Source organism: Lycium barbarum, chromosome 4 (assembly GCF_019175385.1).
Source record: "Lycium barbarum isolate Lr01 chromosome 4, ASM1917538v2, whole genome shotgun sequence".
In the NCBI taxonomy this organism is placed as follows: domain Eukaryota; kingdom Viridiplantae; phylum Streptophyta; class Magnoliopsida; order Solanales; family Solanaceae; genus Lycium; species Lycium barbarum.
Window position 1 is genome coordinate 18,052,856 of NC_083340.1, and position 19,731 is coordinate 18,072,586.

At 32.5% G+C, this 19,731-nt stretch overlaps 2 protein-coding genes across 3 annotated transcripts; both read left to right on the top strand.

Annotated features, from left to right (window-relative positions):
* Positions 1 to 4,658: 4,658 nt before the first annotated feature.
* On the top strand, positions 4,659 to 7,332 carry LOC132635442 (ubiquinol oxidase 2, mitochondrial-like). Its single transcript, XM_060351839.1, has 4 exons — positions 4,659 to 5,041; positions 5,183 to 5,311; positions 6,018 to 6,506; positions 7,076 to 7,332. Exons 1-4 carry the CDS (start codon positions 4,763 to 4,765, stop codon positions 7,133 to 7,135), a joined length of 957 nt encoding a protein of 318 aa, XP_060207822.1. The 5' UTR covers positions 4,659 to 4,762; the 3' UTR covers positions 7,136 to 7,332.
* Positions 7,333 to 13,017: 5,685 nt separating this feature from the next.
* Positions 13,018 to 17,369, top strand: LOC132635443 (ubiquinol oxidase 2, mitochondrial). 2 transcript variants are annotated; one of them, XR_009580516.1, is made up of 5 exons: positions 13,018 to 13,494; positions 13,599 to 13,727; positions 14,481 to 14,969; positions 15,081 to 15,203; positions 15,858 to 17,369. XR_009580516.1 is itself a non-coding variant. In XM_060351840.1 (4 exons), the coding sequence occupies exons 1-4, from the start codon at positions 13,162 to 13,164 to the stop codon at positions 15,138 to 15,140; spliced, it is 1,011 nt and encodes a 336-aa protein (XP_060207823.1). In that variant the 5' UTR covers positions 13,018 to 13,161; the 3' UTR covers positions 15,141 to 15,425. The 2 variants fall into 2 exon arrangements, 1 of the variants encoding a protein (XP_060207823.1); XM_060351840.1 differs by lacking the exon at positions 15,858 to 17,369 and having other exon boundaries at positions 15,081 to 15,425.
* Positions 17,370 to 19,731: the final 2,362 nt, after the last annotated feature.

Here is a 19,731-nt window from a genome sequence, read left to right on the forward strand (position 1 = left end):
GACGGTCCGTATAAGAGTTTTACGGTCCGTCAAACTGCCTCTTCAGTGACTCTTATTTTCTCCATTTCTTCGACTTTGGCCATCAAAAGTCTTGATACCTGAAATCCACTAAAAAAACACATTAAATCACGTAGACTTTGCTTAAAAACAAGTAACGCTTATAGCCGAAAAGCATCAATTGTGGCGTAAAATTACGCCACATCAGTCAGACCGTACGACCCAACCTTATCCTTTTTAGGGTTTTTCTTTATTCAAAAGGGTTTTATGTTGTAAGAGGCCATAAGGCAAAACTATAAATAGGAGGCATTATTTTATTTTCAAGGGTTGACTTCTTGAGTTCTAGAACATTTTAATATCAAAATATATAAAATCTCCCTCTCTCATTCTCTGACTTTGGTCCGGATTCAGTGTGTTATCCTTTAGCTTTGTTCAATATAACAATATCCATATATTATTAAATATATATATATATATATATATATATATATATAGTGCAAACCATCGATTATTTCACTTCTTCATAGCATATTCATATATATCTTTTTTCAACCAAATAAATTAAAGCTCAACCACATATCATATACCTCACTCATAAATTTAATTGATTACCTAAATTCGGGATAAACAGTTTTACAATTATACTTCTTCAGTTCTTTGTATGTTCACGTATTTGTTCCTCCAAGATTTTATGAAAAGTTCAATAACTGGTCTTGTCATCATGTCAATTTTTGAGTAAACGCCCTTCTGTTTTCAAGTTGAAGTGAAATAAAGACCAGTGAAAATATCCCCGCTTTGCGCGGTCATAATTCTTTTAAAAAAAATTCACTACCATCTAAAATGAAATAAAAGCAAATATCACTACTGATTGTGAGTAGGGGTGTACATGGATCGGGTTGGTTCGGATTTTTTAAACACCAAAGCAAACCAATTGCGTCGGGTTTTTAAATTTATACACCAAACCAAACCAATAAAATTCGGGTTTTTCAACCTCGAGTTTTCTCGGGTTATTCGGTTTTCTCGGATTTTTCATTTTTTTTTTCGGAATAGTCTTGATACAATACATATAACTTTTACATCAAATATTTCTGTCCTAGTAAGATACAACTATATAATTAAGGTGTCTCTTAAGAAAATAACACAAAATGTGAGAAGAGTGATAACATTGTATTAAAATATTCAACAAAAACTAATAAAATCGGTTAAAATAAATATTGTAACTTAACAAGCCATAAAGAAAATGACCATAATCTAAAAATACTAAGTCATGCTAAAATAAGCACGGCCAATAAGTATTAGTTACATGAAAAAGAAAAAAAACTTAAGTTATGTATTTTCACTCTCTAAACTAATTATGCAAAACTAAAGAATAGATATTCAACATTATTGTCATTCCTAGTGGTAAATTGAATTTCTTTTGTTAGCGTTAGTGTTGAGCTGGTTTTGGTTTGAACTTTATTTGAGTTACAAATATCCATAGGATATAAAACTTATTGACATTCAAAATTCTAAGTTCAAGCTTGAATAATATGATAATAGATAAAAAAACTACGAAAAAATAAAAGAAATATCTATAAATTCCATTACAAATAAATATTTTTATGTATAAAATATTTTAAAAATTGAATACATGTAATGTCGGGTTGGTTTGGTTCGGTTTGACTTTTTTTAGTTAAAACCAAACCAAACCAATTATGATCGAGTTTTTTTTCTCAACACCAAACCAAGTCAAACCAAACCACTAGTCGGTTTTTTTTCTCGATTTGACTCGGTTTATCGGTTTGGTGCGGTTTATCGGTTTACGTTGTACACCCCTAATTGTGAGCATGAACATAAAGATTCGAAAGAACATCTACCGGCAATAATTTGTTGGTGGAGACCCCCAAGCTTTACAAAATTGTAATATCTGGTAAATAAAGAATGCACTCGTTGTGACATGTTATTTTTGAAATACTTCACACTTTACTCTTTTTTGTTTTAGGGAGAGCAACAGTCATGTATATTCTTTTTGGTGCCAATATTTGATAATCTTTCCTAGTATAGGCATAGTCCCAAGTTCCCTGTTTTCAATAATACATGTATTTTAATTACATTAGAAACACATACCATCAAAGAATAGAACTAATTGCACATTAATAATTTAAGTATAATGAAAATGATATATTTTCAGCACATATCAAAGTATTGTTATTTAAGCAACTTGTAAAAGGCGAGTAGATGTCACTTAGGTGCCGTTTGGCCATAAATACGAAACAATATTTCACTTTTTTTGTTTTGGAATTTTGGAGTTGGAGTTGGAGTTGTATTTGACCATAGTTTTTGAAATTGTAGTTTTTGGTGAAATGTAGTTGTAAAAAAGTGAAAAAAGTGAAATTTTTTGAAAAACAAGTTTTTTGAGTTTTTGGTATTCCGGAATACAACTTCAAGTTGTATTCGGAATTTTCATGGCCAAACGCTAATTCCGGAAAAAAGTAAAAAAAAATCCGAAAAAAGTGAATAATTTTTATGGCCAAACGGCACCTTAATGGAGAAGAACTTTAGTCCACCTCTTTTAAGACAAAATCTTAGTAGAACTTTGGGCTTTCTAATGTACAAGGAAATTACAGTTTTTCTAATAATGATATTTTTTTTAACATAAATAGATGAAAGAATGGGAAAATATAAAAAATAAACCACCAAAACATTAGTTCGCGAAAAGCAAAAAATGATTGAGAAAAAGAAAATTTTGGTACTAAGAGCCAACCCTAGTCATATAGTATATAAAATGAAATAAAAATACTCCATCTCTCCCATTTAGAAATCCTACTACTATTTTTTGGGGAGAAAACAATGCCAGGACCTTGTAACAAAATAAATTGCACATAATATAAACTAAATAAGAAAGGGTTATCAAATTGTATGTTTAGAAGAAATAATTACCTAGAATTCATTCCGTCAAATATATGATCTAATTCTCATACTGTGCAGAGTCTCTCATTTTGTATCAACTTGATGAATCTTGTAAAATTCAATACTAAAAAAATGCTGAATAAGGAAAGTGAGTAACTGAGAAATACTCAAATTGAGTATAAAAACTCTGAGAATATAAAATACACGTGTCTCAATCATTATTACAAAATAAAGAAAAATGAGTATCTTGAAAAATGCTTAAAGTTGATAATAAAATCTTGAAAATATACCTGATCTGCTCCTGAGTATCCAAGAAAACATAAACCTCCCTCATTAAGTTTCTAAATTAGGGATCACCATATCTACAGCAGTACAAATTTGAAAGCAACAACATATAAATAAAAATCTACTAAGAAGGGAAAATGAACGAATAGTTTTTTGGTGAAGAAATTTTTCTATTAATCTCCACGCAACAACTTACAATGCAGAGTGAAATAAACTGCTCAACAGCTACGTATTTACTATAGCTACACCAATAGTATAACTCTATCTAAGTGTTCTATCTATCCATCCCCTAGTTGTATTATTTTGTTTCCTATGCAAAAATGTGTCCCGTCTGTATGTGCACTCTTGCTTGATCTGGGCAGTTACTTGTGCAGGTCTGGATACCTTATCATCTGATGGTTACAAAATAATTCCAAAGTTTAAAATAAAAGGAGTATTCACCTCATCATTGCCTTGGCGGATATGGAGATTCCATTCTCTAAACTGACCTTTCTTGTTCTTGCAATATTTACATGGCTTCTTTAGAGAAGTTTACAACAAAATAATTAAGAGTTGTGATATACTACAAATGCTATGTGGATGAACTTGACTTAGAGATAGATGTAATCCAATATGCTTCTTACACCTGCAATCAAAATCACAACTTAAAAACTCAAGTAAGAGTTCAAACTATCAATATTTTTCATGAATCTACAAAAACAAAATGAGTGACAAAGGTACATAAAGAATAGTATTGACATCTCAATTGACCGACATTTTTTTCTTGGTTTTCAATCTTCTAGCTCTCAATTCTGGCTAGGAAAAAGGCGCAAAATTCACTATGTTTTCCTACCGTATCAAAAGGGCAATTATTTCCACATAACTCATTTTCTCTAATTTGATAGTTATTGTAGGAGCACCTTAAATGAGACAACGGGAAAAGCCGTGTAAATGCATTCTTATTTGATTGATATTAGGAAGGAGAATAGTTAATGACAGAATAAAGAAACCATTGACGCGGTGGGAGAAAAATTTATTACCAGAAAACACGTTGAGTGTATTTTTGTAACAATTGCAGCTTTCATGGTAGGTATTAACTCAAGAATGAATGGCAATTAACACCATTAATTTAATTTAGAGTTTTTTTGAGCTAGGTTAAAATAAGATAAATGAAGAATGAAGAAGGAAAAAAGGAGAAAAAAGGAGAAAAAAAATAATGGAAATGGAGGCCATAGAGAGGTGTCAATCACTTTATTTATGCCTAACTTTATTATATATATATATATATATATATATATATATATATATATATATATATATATATATATATATATATAGATTGGCCACAACCAAGCAACATCTTTTTTCTTTTTGTGCTAATGACCAAGAAACGTCACTCTCCCAATACTAACGAAAAGTCAATTCCAGGAACTTTCTCACACACTGTCATCTATTACATCATAGTCCCGACCTTTTCAACTTTAACGCTATATAAATAGCCAACAATTTTTCACCCTGTATCTCACCATAAAAACATCAACAACAAAAATTGATTCAATTAGTGATCTTACTTACTTATTTCTTATTTGGTTTAATTTCAAGTCATATCAATATGAGTCGTAGTGCAGCAGTGAAAATGTCCGGCTTGCTTATGAGGCAACTACAGGTTTCGCCCTGTGGAAGCATAGTACACGTTGGTTATTATAGCAATATGGCTTTTGGTACAACAAAAGATGAGCAAAAGCCACACCAACCACCGCACATGCTCGCTGATGAGGGCGGTGATAATCGCGATAAGGCTAAGGCCAAGGCCATAGTTAGCTATTGGGGTGTGGATCCTCCCAAAATCTCCAAGCAAGATGGTACACCATGGAGGTGGAACTGCTTTAGGGTAAGCAAGTTTAATTTTTATGTACAGACAGTCAAAATTATTAAAAAGTTTTAATGGTAGACTTTTTTTTTTTCGCCGAGTATTTTTAATTAAATGAGATAGTAATAATAGAATTTAATTTTTTGTGTGTGGGTTCGGTAGCCATGGGAGACATACTCAGCTGATATTTCGATTGATGTGAAGAAGCACCATATGCCTGCCAATTTCATGGACAAATTTGCTTATTGGACTGTCCAGGCTTTAAAGTTCCCCACATACATGTTCTTCCAGGTCAACATCTTGACTCTCTTATTATCCACATAATAATTATAATAAAATATTGTACATGATATAATAGACGTTCTAAATTAAAGTAATCACTCCAACAACTAATTCCTCAAAAAAAGGACAACGTGAGCTTGTCACTAGTTGAATAAATTGGTTGAAGTGACACTACATGGATAATTGCACTTTTGGTCCTTTGATTATTAGTAAATTCTTATTTGATCCTTGCAATATTGACTAAGTACATTTATTCTTCAATTAACTAAAAAAATGTTTTTTTTACATCCCTTTATATGGTAAAGATGTGATATTAGACTATATTTTGGAATTATTTTACCCTTATGGAGTAACAATAAAAAAAAAAAAAATTAACATATCAATAGTTGAGCGGTTTTAGAGCTTAATAATTCATTACATTATAATTGTGAAGATTCACAGTCATAGAGATCAAAAGAGATCAAAAGTACACATCAATTAATTGAAAGTTAATGTATTAAATTAAACAAAAATAACAAAAACTTAAATTGCAGTTTATCACTATCTGAAGGACTAAAAGTGCTAATTCCTAAACATTATGTTATATTCCTTCTCCTTTCTACCACACTATATAATATATGTAAACTATATTTATGATATGTTTCATAAATTTTATCACTTATCGCTACTTTTAATCATCAGCTAACCCAAAAGGACTCTTATTTTGATCTCACAGAGAAGGCATATGTGCCATGCCATGTTACTAGAAACGGTTGCAGCCGTGCCAGGTATGGTAGGCGGTATGCTCCTCCACTGCAAATCCCTCAGACTATTCGAGCACAGTGGAGGGTGGATCAAAGCCCTCCTCGAAGAAGCTGAGAACGAAAGGATGCATCTCATGACATTCATCGAGTTATCGAACCCTAAATGGTACGAACGTACATTAGTGTTTGCAGTCCAAGGTGTATTCTTCAATGCCTATTTCTTGGCATATTTGGTGTCACCAAAATTGGCTCATAGGATTGTTGGCTACTTAGAGGAAGAAGCAGTGAATTCGTATACTGAGTTTTTGGTTGATATTGAGAAGGGTGTTTTTGAGAACTTGCCTGCTCCTGCTATTGCTATTGATTATTGGCGTTTGCCAGCTAATTCAACGCTTAAAGATGTTGTCACTGTTATTAGGGCTGATGAGGCACATCATCGTGACCTAAATCACTTTGCTTCGGTAAGATTTTCGCTTCTCATTTTCTTCTCTTTTAATTTTCTCCCACATTTAAGAGGCTTTCTTCTAGAGAAAAGATAACAAAATACTAACCCCTTAGATATACTTGAGAGCAATTTTGGTTCTTTTAATTTGCTAGAAGATAGCACTTTCGGTCTCGTATGTCAGTTTTGATAGGAATAGAAAACAAAAAGGATTTAACAGGAACTCATATTTGAAGGTGTAAATTTTACACTAGTTTTGGTCTATTTCTAGAGTTAGGTATAACTTTTTGAGGTGCAACTTATGTTATTTTTTATATCTAGTGTAGTTTTTTGCGTTGTAGTTTATAGATTCAATGAAACTTTCCGAATGTTTCTAGTTATTTTTTTTTTTTCATTTGTTCCCCTCAATCTAAAAGACAAGTTTGTTAAAATATTTGAAAGGCGAATTACTCAGAAGTTAAATTAAAGGACTACTTTAATTGTATCCCAAACATAAGGGACCATTTTTATCATTTTCTCCTCTCTTCTGCTTAAAATTTGTCGTAGTTTTATGCTTTTGAATAATTTTTTAAAACAATTGTTTTACAGGATATACAGTGTCAAGGGCATGAATTGAAGGATTACCCTGCTCCAATTGGATATCATTGAAGTGAAAACAATATCTCAAAAGATTTGTCTATCCATATCTAGTTAGTGTTGAATTTTTCCATTAGTATGTTATATATCTTTGTATTAATGAACCTTGAGCTTTTTTGTGTCCTTTGTACAAATATCACTATTTCTTGAGATTTGTTATAGGTATGATGCTAAAGAATGAAGTTGCTATGCACTTTTTTTTTGTTTTCCTTTTCGGTGTATGATAATTATATTGAGACTCTGACTAATTCGGATTCACGCAAGACGCATTCTAATTTCAAGATCGGTTTGCTTCCCACGCCAACCCTTCATTTCAATAAGAAAACGAGATCGAAAAGTCATAATAATATTCTTATATTTATAAATAGAGATCAAGGAACATGATTAGAACTGAATATATGAGGAGTTTAAATTATTTTAAATAATACATAAAAGTAACTATTTGAATTTCTTTTTAAAAGGATTTTGCTTAGTATATTAGTAACGAAGAATATATCAATCTCACAGATATATTGAACCATTTAATTAACTAAAGACAAATAAATAATAATAAGGTCAAATAAAAAATTCTTATCCGATTGTTTTATTTAGATGTCGTGGATAGACATCAAAAAAAAAAATATGTCGTGGATAGACATCAAAAAAATAAACTTAATAGTTTATCAATTGATTTGTATCATAGCAGGGGCCAATATTTTGAAAAGGGAAAATGACATAGGTACCAACTTAAAACTCTTTATTATAATATATATAGATAGTTTTTCTTATTTACAAAACATAACGATAGTTTACGAAACATGATGGATTTTCATATATTTTTCGTTTGTTTATTATTATTATTTTTTTCAATTTTTTTTAAAGTTTAAAATATATATTTTTTTTTTAAATATATATCTATATATATTTTTTGCTCAAAGGCTTAAAAAATTACCTCAATTTTTTGTGTATGAAAGTTGTATGAAATGTGTATATGTGAGTGAAATTTTTAATATAGTTTTCATACACAAAATTGTGAGCGCAAAATTTAAGCCTTGAATATTGTACAAAAGTTGTTATAATGTTGTTGCAGTTGTATTAATTTTCCAGAAACCTAATATAAACTTTATATACGAAAAATGTGAGTGAAATTCTAAGTCTTGAGCAAGATATACACATTTCATACCATTCTAATACATAAAATATTGAGCATAATGTTTAAGCCTTGATCGAGATATACAGATTTCATACGTTTTTCATACACAAAATTTGAGCGAACTTTTTAAGCCTTGAGCAAGATATACACATTTCATACACAAAAATTTGAGCGATTATTTTAAGTCTTGAATGTTGTATCAAAGTTGTATGTAATGTTGTTGTAGTTGTATTACAGAAATCTAACATTAACTTTATACACGAAAATGTGAGCGAATTCTAAGCCTTGAGCGAGATACAAATTTCATATTGTTTTGATACGCATAATTTTTAGCGGATTTTTTAAGTCTTGAACGAGATATACACATTCCATACATTTTTCATGAAACCATGTTACAAGTTATTTCGTGAAATCATGATTACAAGTTATTTCACGAAAATCATGGGCTTCTTAGCCAACTATATCATGTTCATGTTTTTGGGATTTGCTTAGTTAACCGAGAAGGCTCAGATAGCCTGAAACTACGTAGCCACCGTAGGATAAGGGTTGTCAGCAAGGAGGCAACACCTTCATTATGCAGTTTGGATCCTTACATGCTTATTATTACTTAAATCTCATATCCCTGGCAAGGTGTGAGTGTTCTGCTGGTAGGACGCAAGTACCAGATCATGTTGTCGGTTATACTATAGCATTCCCCACGTTACAAGCAGTTTTATATACATGTATTTCCATTGATTTACTGTTTTCAGACTTTACCCACGTTTCATGCTCATGTTCAAGTTACATTCAGTTTCAGTTCATGTCCTATACCTATGTTGTGTCATGCTCTTCATTTCAGCAGGTTTTACATACTAGTACTATTCACCATGTACTAACGTCCCTTTTGCCCGGGGCCTGCACTTCACGGTGCAGATACCGGTTTTCAGGAGCATACACCTGCGCAGTAGGATCACCTCAGTTATTAGCTTATTGGTGAGTCCCACTCCTCTCGGGGTTCAGCATGGAGTTTGCATTAGTATTCAGTTATGGTAGTCCAGGGCCATGTCCTGGTAGTTAGTATTCAGACATGTTTTAGAGGTTTGATAGACAGATGTTAGTTCACAGAGTCAGTTATGTTTTCATGCTTGCAGACTATTACGTTTTCGTGATTTTTCATGCTATGAGATAATTTCAAGACTTTATTCCGCAAATTACATTTTCATGATTCATTTAAATTGCATCATATAGAGTATATTATTTTGATGCCCATGTTGACAAGCAAGCCATGAGGTTCGCTCGGACACATGCAAGTAAGGCCCGAGTGTCGTGTTACACCCAGGTCATAGTTCGGGGCGTCACAATTTCTACATGCGGTGGCCTGGGCTGTTACATATACACATTTTATAAAACTTTCACACATAAATTTTTGACCAAAAAAAAAATTAATTTTTTTTTTTAAAATAATGTTTTCTTTTTTAAAGTATGTGTTGTATAGGATTTGTAATGTTATGTTTTGTAAATAGAAAACTATCGTCACGTTTTGTAAATATTTCTCCTTAATATGTATATATAAGTACTTAATTAACCCTTTTGAAAATTGAACTTATTAATATATCTTTGTCAAAACAACGAATATCATGATATGCCTAATTTATTGATGTTCTAAATTCTAAACTTTTAATTTAGATCCAGAAATACAGCAAGCACTGGGCGAAGAAGGTTTTTAACCTTACAGTTGATCATCTCTCGATAAAAAGGTTTTGTTGTGTGCGAGGCAATTATTTACGTGGCCTTGACATCTTGTTCTTCTGATCACACTCACACAATTATATTTTTACTGTTGCACTAATGTTCCTGTTCTTTGATATGCTAATCTTAATCTCTGGCAAGAATTAAATTGTCTAATTGGAGGCGGAAATGGTCTACTGCACAAATTTCATTGGTCGATCACTATAAGATATCAGTCAAAGAGAAAAGAATATTAGTTGTTCAAATATCAAAAGGAAGGCGCAGAGCATCTGGCTTCTTTTTTTTCTTTCTTTTTGGTGCGTACTTCAAATGTCATATGGTTTCACCCAAGACATAGAGTAGTATTTGAAAATACTCCCAGGGAAATTTGATAGTCTCCCATTTTCATCTATTTCTTTACAATTCCTCCTTTTCTTTTCTCAATTTTGAAATGCAAGAACAAAAACATAGACAATGAATGACTTAAAAAAGAAAAAGAAAAAAAAAACTAATAGGAGGGGAATGATAAGTTATGTTATTTCGTGTTTTCATGATTTGACAAACTTATTTGAGGAACCAGATAAGTTTTTAGAGGAACCAGATGGGATCAGGTTCTAGTTTGTGCAAGTCAACACTACAGTTGTAAAGTTGTTGACACTGTACCGACTGGCAGCAGCACAGCTGCTGCTCTCTAGTGGCCGAAGCAACTTGAATGTCACTTTCACATCAACCCACTTGCTCCACCTATATAAACAACATGTTACAAGTGAAAACCTAACACTTGCAAATCAGAAAATTCACTCTCATCTCAAGTGATAGCCACCGCATCTCAAAGTGCTCTCAAGAACAATGTTGCGACATCTCTTAAATCCTTTGGTTTGTTGAGTCTTTGTCTTTTGTTCTTTATCTTGTATTCCTACATTACTTTCAAGAAGTGTCATAGTAGGACAGATTTTTAACATTTCTGAGTTGTTCACTTTGCTAGAGTTAGTCAAGGTGTGTTCTTTGCGGTAGAGTTATTATAAGGGGGAAGGATTAAGAATTTAATTTCTAGGTTGCAATAGGTTGTAATTTGAAGTTTGCTCGTTTATAGTGAAGTTGAGCAAATCCTACTGCAGTGGGTCATGGTTTTTAATCCCTTCAGCAAGAAGTTTTTCCACGTAAATATCTTGTGTATTTACTTCTTGTCTTACTTAAGGGAACAGATAGAGAACCTTGTTCTCTATACTGTTTGGTGGATTCGTATATTCTATCAGAAAAGATTTGCAACCTCTTTCTAACAAAATCACAATATAATTGGCCAATCAAGTTTGTGCTGATGCAAAGAATTTTTGTTTCTCTTAGCAAAAGGAATTATTCGATGATGGAGTTTCTATTGTCATCTATATAGTTCGCCTTTTCTCCTATACCCTATTTGCATTGATCAATATTCACAATTTAAATCAAAGTAATTATCCAAAAGAGCTGCACTTCAAATTATCCTTTACAACTTCATTTTAAAAAAAAGTTCCCTAGTAAAAGAAATTTAAAGGTTCAACTAGAGTTATGATACCAAAAGCATTAGACATTGGGGCAAACTTACCGCACTAGATATTTACATCAAATTAAATTATAGGAGTACTATTTTAAACTATGATATCATTCAAAAATTTATGTTAAAATATGTATTGCTTCACTATAAATTAGCAATACAATTATATGTAAAGACATGTATTATGTATATGTATTACTCCTCCTGTTTCAATTTGTTTGAACCTATTTTTTTTTTTTTAGTCTGTGCCAAAATGAATGACCCCTTTCCTAATTTGAAAACAAATTCACTTTATAAATGATTTACAGTCACACAAATTTTCAAGGCTTACTTTGAACCACAAGTTTCAAAAGTCTTTTTTTTTTCTTAAATGTCGTATCCAGTCAAATGAGTTCATATAAATTGAAACAGAAGGAGTATAAGTTAGTTAATAAAAGTACCCGATCCACGTAAATGTTCACCGGCTTAAAATTTAGTCGTCGATGGAGGTCTTACTGTATCTTTACGCAATTAATTTTCTTTTTAAAATAACTCTTGGTGACTGATGCAGTGACGTGGCAGAAGTACTGCCGTTTCTGGCTGCTTGCCTGTACTCTGTCAGTTTATTATTGGCAACTACGAATAATAAGTTTACCAAATATAGTATTGAAAAACAAGTTGTGCTTAATAAAGAAAATTAATAAATAGTTGCTCTTAATATAATGGCAAAATCATGATTCAATGACTTTGGACCAACTCTTGCTCTTCACGAAACTCCCCATTACTTGTTCCCCAAGATCTACTTTTTTGAAAGAAAAAGAGAAATAAAACACGAAATTGAACTTGACCATTTAAAGTCAGCTACTTGCATACTTTTGCCATTGATTTCCAGAAAAGCCCTTGGAGTTTGTATTATTTTATTTGACCACTACACTATGGCATTTAATGAATTTTCATCAGCATTTACATTTTTATTATTTGACACTGTTATTTCAGAGTGGTCCATGTTGTTTAATCAGAACCATTCACCCTAACAACGTAACTAATATATATATATATATATATATATATATATATATATATATATATATATATATATATATATATTACACGCCTAATTATAGTGGTATAAGAAACTCAAAAATTGAGCATACAATGCAGAAATTTCTTAATATTCAATCTACCACAGATACTTTTATGCATATTATCACTACGATTCACTGCTATTTCATTTCATATAAAAATTATGTGGAATTAGTTGACTTCCTAGTCATATTCAACATACTTGATTTTCAAGTCAAAATGGTGGCATTGGAACCGGTCATTTTAGTCATTTCTTCTAGAATTTACTAACCGCACATTTTTAAAATATCTCAAACGCCAAAATTTATCAGCCATAAAATTAATAAAATATACGTAACCGTTGATTCCACACAGTCTTCACGCGAAGCTTGATCGAAACCAACCGTATAACAAAATTCAAAAGGAAAATTAATTAAAATTTACGTAAAAACATAAAAATCTCACCCCTATATAAAAGCAGCGTATATCGTAAACCCTTCACACAACGCAAAAAAGAAAAAAAGAAAAGAAAAGAAAATACTCTTACCTTCTTCCCCAAGTTTCTTTCTTTCCAACTTTCTGGCAAACATATTCTTCATAACATTTTGATCGGAGTTATTATCAAAGATGATGACACGTGGAGCGTCAAGGATGACCCGACTAGTAATGGGTCATATGGGTCCACGTTACTTTTCAACTGCAGTTATCCGAAATGATGGTTTAACCGGAGTTACCGGTTTGCCGGTGGAGAAAGCGGTGGTGACGTGGGCTAGGAATTTTCCGGTGATGGGTTCACGTAGTGCAAGTACCATGGCTTTGAATGAAAAGGAGCAAGAAAAGAAAGTGGAGAACGGCGGCGCTAAGGGCGGTGATGAGAAATCAGTAGTGAGTTATTGGGGTGTTCAGCCATCAAAGATTACTAAACCAGATGGTACTGAATGGAAATGGAATTGTTTTAGGGTACGTAAGTTTAAGTACTAGCTTTTTACATACTTTATGATTTTTTTATATTTTTTTTCTTTTTGAGATTTTTTGTTGATTTTGTTTTTCTTTGTGTGATGTAGCCATGGGAGACGTACCAGGCAGATATGTCAATAGATCTGACGAAACACCATGCACCTGTCACGTTTCTGGACAAATTTGCTTATTGGACTGTTAAGTCCCTTCGATACCCCACTGATATATTTTTTCAGGTATGTAAGTTATTATATTTGTTTGTTGCTATTTGTGTTTTTTTATTTTTTTTTTGTTATGTCAATATGACGTTATTATTGTGATGAACTCGGTATACTTATTAGAGGCTAAAAAGTCTTTAATGTCAATTCCCAGAATATTGGAAGTCCTTATTATGGTCCTAATTAAGAATTAAAAAAAAATGATTTCGTCATGTGTGAATTCTTTTCCTAGTTGGGAATTTTGGATCTTGGAAGATGTTAATATTTGTCAATTAAATTTAGTTAGAGCTCTTACGAAAAGATTCTACTATGTCATTTCCCATAATTTCGGAATGTGTTCTTATACTTCTTCGATCCAAAATAATCTAATTAATTTAAATTACAATGATCAGCTTGAAAACTGTGCATCGATTTGCATCGATTTATTCTTTAAAAATAGAATATTCATGTCTGGAAAATATATTTTAAAAAATCCAATATATACCATTAGTTATAGTTTTAAAAAAAAATCTAAAAAGCGTTTGAAAAGATTGTTATTTAGGAATAGCTATTTGACTCCTAACTGTTGATAGTGTCATTTTTTTAGCGTGGAGTAATAATAGTATTAATAGTGGTTACTGATGTTGTTAAAATCATCTTTTATTCCCTGCCTTATAGACCAATTTTCAAGAATAATTTTCATGTTATGCTATCAATATATATATTAAAATTCTTACTAAGAAATATGACACAGGTGATTAATTTTTGTGGTGTTAAATTTATGTGATACAGAGGAGATATGGTTGTAGAGCAATGATGCTGGAAACTGTTGCCGCAGTGCCTGGAATGGTGGGAGGTATGTTGTTGCACTGCAAGTCCCTGAGGCGATTCGAACAGAGTGGTGGGTGGATCAAAGCACTGTTGGAAGAAGCTGAAAATGAGAGGATGCATCTCATGACTTTCATGGAAGTTGCCAAGCCAAAGTGGTACGAGCGAGCCTTGGTCTTCACAGTACAAGGTGTCTTCTTCAACGCCTACTTTGCGACTTACCTTCTTTCCCCAAAGTTGGCTCATCGTATCGTGGGGTACTTGGAAGAAGAGGCTATCCATTCGTACACTGAGTTCCTCAAGGAATTGGACAAGGGTAACATTGAGAACGTCCCTGCTCCTGCTATTGCCATTGATTACTGGCGCCTACCTAAGGACTCCACTCTCCGTGATGTTGTCTTGGTTGTTAGGGCTGATGAGGCTCATCACCGCGATGTCAACCACTTTGCATCCGTAAGAATTCATATAGCTGATCTCAACTTGCTTGGGATTGAGACGTTGTTGAAATGATTGGTGTTTGTTTGAAGTGTTGATTAACTAATTTATGTGGTTTTGATTTTGCAGGACATTCATTATCAAGGACAACAGCTGAAGGACTCGCCAGCACCACTTGGGTATCACTAAGCCACTAATAATACAAAGAGAGAACAAAATAAATGTCACTATTATGTGTTCTGTTTTGGACTGGTAATAGTCTAATAGAGCTATGTAGTACGTACTAGTAATCTTGAATGTTGATGTACATATTTCTTTTTTGTGGATTTTGGTTGTTTCTTTACTAATTACTACTGCCTTCATGAATTTCTGAGATAGAGGTAGAGCAGAATGACCTCTGTACGATTGGAGCATATGCATTCTTGATCAAAATATTTTTGTTTCCTAGACTAAAAACTTTCTTTTCCTTTTACAGTTCGTTGAATTTTACTAGCAGAAATTAGATTGATCTAATCGTCTTTCTTACACGTTTAATTTGAATGATACTGACGTTTTCTTTTGTATTGTGTATTCATGAGATTTTATTTGTATAAATTAAATTGATTAATTATCTTTCTCAATTGATGAATTTGGAGGAAGAAACTTCAGAACTGAAAAACAAACCACAAAAATGGGTTAGTTTTTGACTTGAACAAAGTTGGAACAATGGTTTACTTTTAACAACTTCTTTAGGCCTTTATCTTAAAAAAGGACAAATTTCGCTCTTAATACTAGTTAAAGCTTGATTTTTAAATTAGTCCCCCATTGTCACACTTTTTGGGCGACAAAATTTCTTATATTAGAATTAATTAAACTAAGATTAAATTCGAATGCGTATGTGTATGTGACAACAATTGTGTGGTTCAGGCCTCCAGGGTGACCAGGCCTGATCAATCGTTGGTGGCGCCATTGAATTCGTGAAGGAATTGGAACAAAGTTTATACAATCTCTTGAACCTCAAAAATTCTTACTAATTAGAAGGTGGAAGGACCAAACACAACCTCCTTTGCAGCAGTCACAGTATTTTTTGACCCCATTTTCCCAACTTTTCTCTTATCCACAGTACACACGTTGTCTGCAAGACAGGACTTGCAGACATTGAAGTGAATCTCATTGAAACCTATGCAAGCGTTAGAATCATCTCAAGTCAATGGAGGGACTATCAGCGAGAAGCCACTGCACTGTGATAATTGACCCGCAGATCAAATTTGTCGAACTTTAACAGTGACCGGCAGAAGAAGCTACATCTTTGGAGAAAAGTGGGTGGATTTTGCCCATCTGTAAGAAAATTGCAGAAGTGGTGGAATTTTGAAGACGTGGGATAAAAGGGTATCAACAGCGAAATCAATTAATATCACTTGCAGTATCTTCTCAATGATCTAGAACTTCATATTGCATCTCACAGAGATTTATAGATCGATAATCTATCGGATTGGGAGAAGAGATCAATGGAAGGAATTAGCAGCAACAAGAGGGTTTGTGAAGGAGCATGAGTGGTTTGCAAAGACTTTGATGCCATAAGATTTGCAGCTGAAAGAAGAAACAGCGGCAATCACTTCAGCAATGCTTAAATTCTCAGAGATTATTGATGATCTTGAACTAATAGATCTTTGAGGGAATTATACATAGAACTGGGGGAATAATCACGATATCTCGTCAAGAATCGACAGTTTTTTTGTTCTCAATGAGTTGGAATGAGGATTTCAACAACATAGAATGATCTTTGCCTCCAAAACTCTCATCTGATCATTGTCCCATTTTATTACAGTGTGAAGGGAATGGGAACATATACCAAGTCTGCATTTTAAGTTTGAGAATTGGTGGCTTGATGTTAAGGGACTCACAGAAAAAGTGGAGTTCTCTTGAGGTGCAAGGAAGGCTTAACTACATTTTAGCTTGCTAATTGAGATTGTTGAAATCAAAATTGAAAGAATGGAATGCCACTATGGCAACCTGGAAAATAAGAAAACTGGCGCATTTAATCAAATTTTAGCTATGGACAACTTGGAGGAACAGGAAGACTCAATGATGAGAAATTCCTTGTAAAAAGCTAGTTTAGTGTTTGAGGAGATTGCCAAATATGAAAAGATACCATGGAGGCAGAGATCGAGGGTACTTTAGCTAAACAGGGGGATAAAAATACTAGTAGTAAGTTTTTTTCCAAAGGATGACAAATGCATATAGTAGAAGATTTAATAATAATGACGAGCTGGAACAGAGAATTGGAGGCCTAAATTCAATCATATGAGACTTTGATAAACAGGAGATGCTTGAGTGTATTAAAATGTGAGAAGTTCACAAAGCCCCAGGTCCAGACGGATATCCAATGAGTTCTTTTTTCAGAAATATTTGAAGGAAGACATCATGAAGACTTTGAAATTTTGTTATAATCACGAATTTTTTGAAAACAAAAAAAATAATAATAATGCAACGTATGTATGTGGCCTCGATCCAAAAAAAGAATGGAGCTAAGGGATTTTGGGCCTATCAGTTTAATAGGTAGTGTTTATAAGATCATCTCAAAATTATTGACGGAGAGAGTTAAGAATGTGGTGAATAAACTTGTGGATGGACATTAAATGCCGATCACTAAGGGTCTTATAAATGTAACACTAATACCTAATGAATGTATAAACGCCAGACTAAAAAGATAGTTACCGTGATTCTTTGCAAATTGGACATAAAATAGGCTTATGATGATGTGAATTGAAACTTTTTTCTCAAGGTTCTAAAGGACACGAGTTTTTGCTGTAAATGGATCATTTTTTCACTAAGCCAACTTCAGAAATTGATTTGGTATTAGATTTTTAGAATCGATAATATTTGGCATGATTTGGTTTTGAACAAAAAAAAAAATCGACAAAGGATATATACCTATATTATAATCATTTATATGTATAATAATTTTGATAAATATTTTTTTCATATGAAATCAACCCAATAAAAAGAAGAAGAAATCATCCAGAGAAAATCATTAGTATAATTTTTTATTTTTTTTTGGGAGAGTTTCTTGAGTTTTGCAGATTGAGAGTATAAGGAAAATTAGGTTAGATATTATGAGTCATCCATAGATCACTACTCCAAAAGCAAGGGAGATGCAAGTACACAACTACTTAGCTTTATGGTCAAGAGATTAAAAAAACACACAAGAAAAAAGAGAGGAGAAGAAACTTAATGATCTTAAAATGTAAAAATTGCTTTTCCACAATCCCTTAGGGTTAATCAGCTAATGATTTTCACAAAATAAAAAATATATATTACTACTATATATATAAGGGACAACTGAGGGACTTTTGTTGTCCTCACAAAAGTTTCCAATAAAATGTCAATCTTTTCAATTAATTACTTTAGGTCCTAATATTATTTTTTAAAGTCAAATTTATTTTTTGTTCTGAAGGTCTACTTTTCAAAAGCTGTTAAATCTCCTATCTTATTTTTCCTATTGTTTGGTTTTCTATCCGGTGCCTGGTATTCGTATTTGTGCTAGATTAGTCCAGATAATTCGCATTGCGTAGCATCCATTTAGGGAAAGCGCTCCCTCGAAAGATTTTTTCATACTCAGGCTCGAACCCAAGACCCTTCATTAAGGGAGGAGCAGCTCCGTCCGCTGCACAAATTTTGTATTTGTCTTAAAAGTTCATTAACTATGTATAGATTATTAATTTAGAACTAAATAACTTTGAAAAATTAGGATCCAGAACTCATAAACGTCAAATTCTGGCTCCGCATTTGATTATTTGAAGAAATTAATTTCATCAAAATAAAAGTTAAAATATTAAAGGAGTGAAATGAAAATGTTACTTTTATATATTCAAAGTATACTTATATCAAATTTAATTATTACTAGCATAAATTATATTTCTTTAATTAAAATATCTATTTTTATATCTTGGGTTTGGGTCCGGGCTTAGCACGGACCTCATAGAACTAGTATATATATATATATATATATATATATATATATATATATATATAAAGGAAAAAAGAGGAGTACAACATGGTATATAAATATTACATTTCCCCTTCATTCCTTCATCTCCAAAATTCCATTCCAAAGACAGAGAATACAATGTACATTGCCTGACTGATCAACAAATACGGAGACTTTGAGCACATACTACTATGTTAACGTGACTTTTAGTAACTAGAAAAGTGCCTTTTTTTTTTTTTTTTTTTTTTAATAATGATGGTCTCCGTGAAAGTTTGCTCGCAGTTCAACTGAGTACATACTTGCAATATGCATACCAGCACAAGTATCGGATAACTCTGCTCACTGATCGGGGATTTAGTTACTAGAAAAGCTAAATAAGAAGAAAATAACCAGAGCAAGCATGGCAAGTCCCCATTCATTACCTTGTGCTGCGGAAATCATCACTTGAAAAGCCAAGATGATCAAAATAATAGACAACCATCCCCATCTTTTAAACTCATCTCCATGATCTCTCACACCATGAACTCTGCTCTGCTGGTAATAGTTATTGTAACCTTGTAAAGAAGGTGCATAAATACTTGCCAAACATAGTAATACTACTAGTAAAAGTGGACCAAGAAGGATTTTAAAGACGGTGTAAGCAAGTAGTATAACAATAAGAGAGGCTATGATTGATTGAGTAGCAGAGTATACAAACAGAATGGCTAAAAGAGGGATGAAAAATAAGAAAGTGAAGTCTATATCTTCTATATCAAGGGCTAATGAGATTCTTTCAGTTATGTTTTGGCCATGGAGGAGTAATCCTAGGCT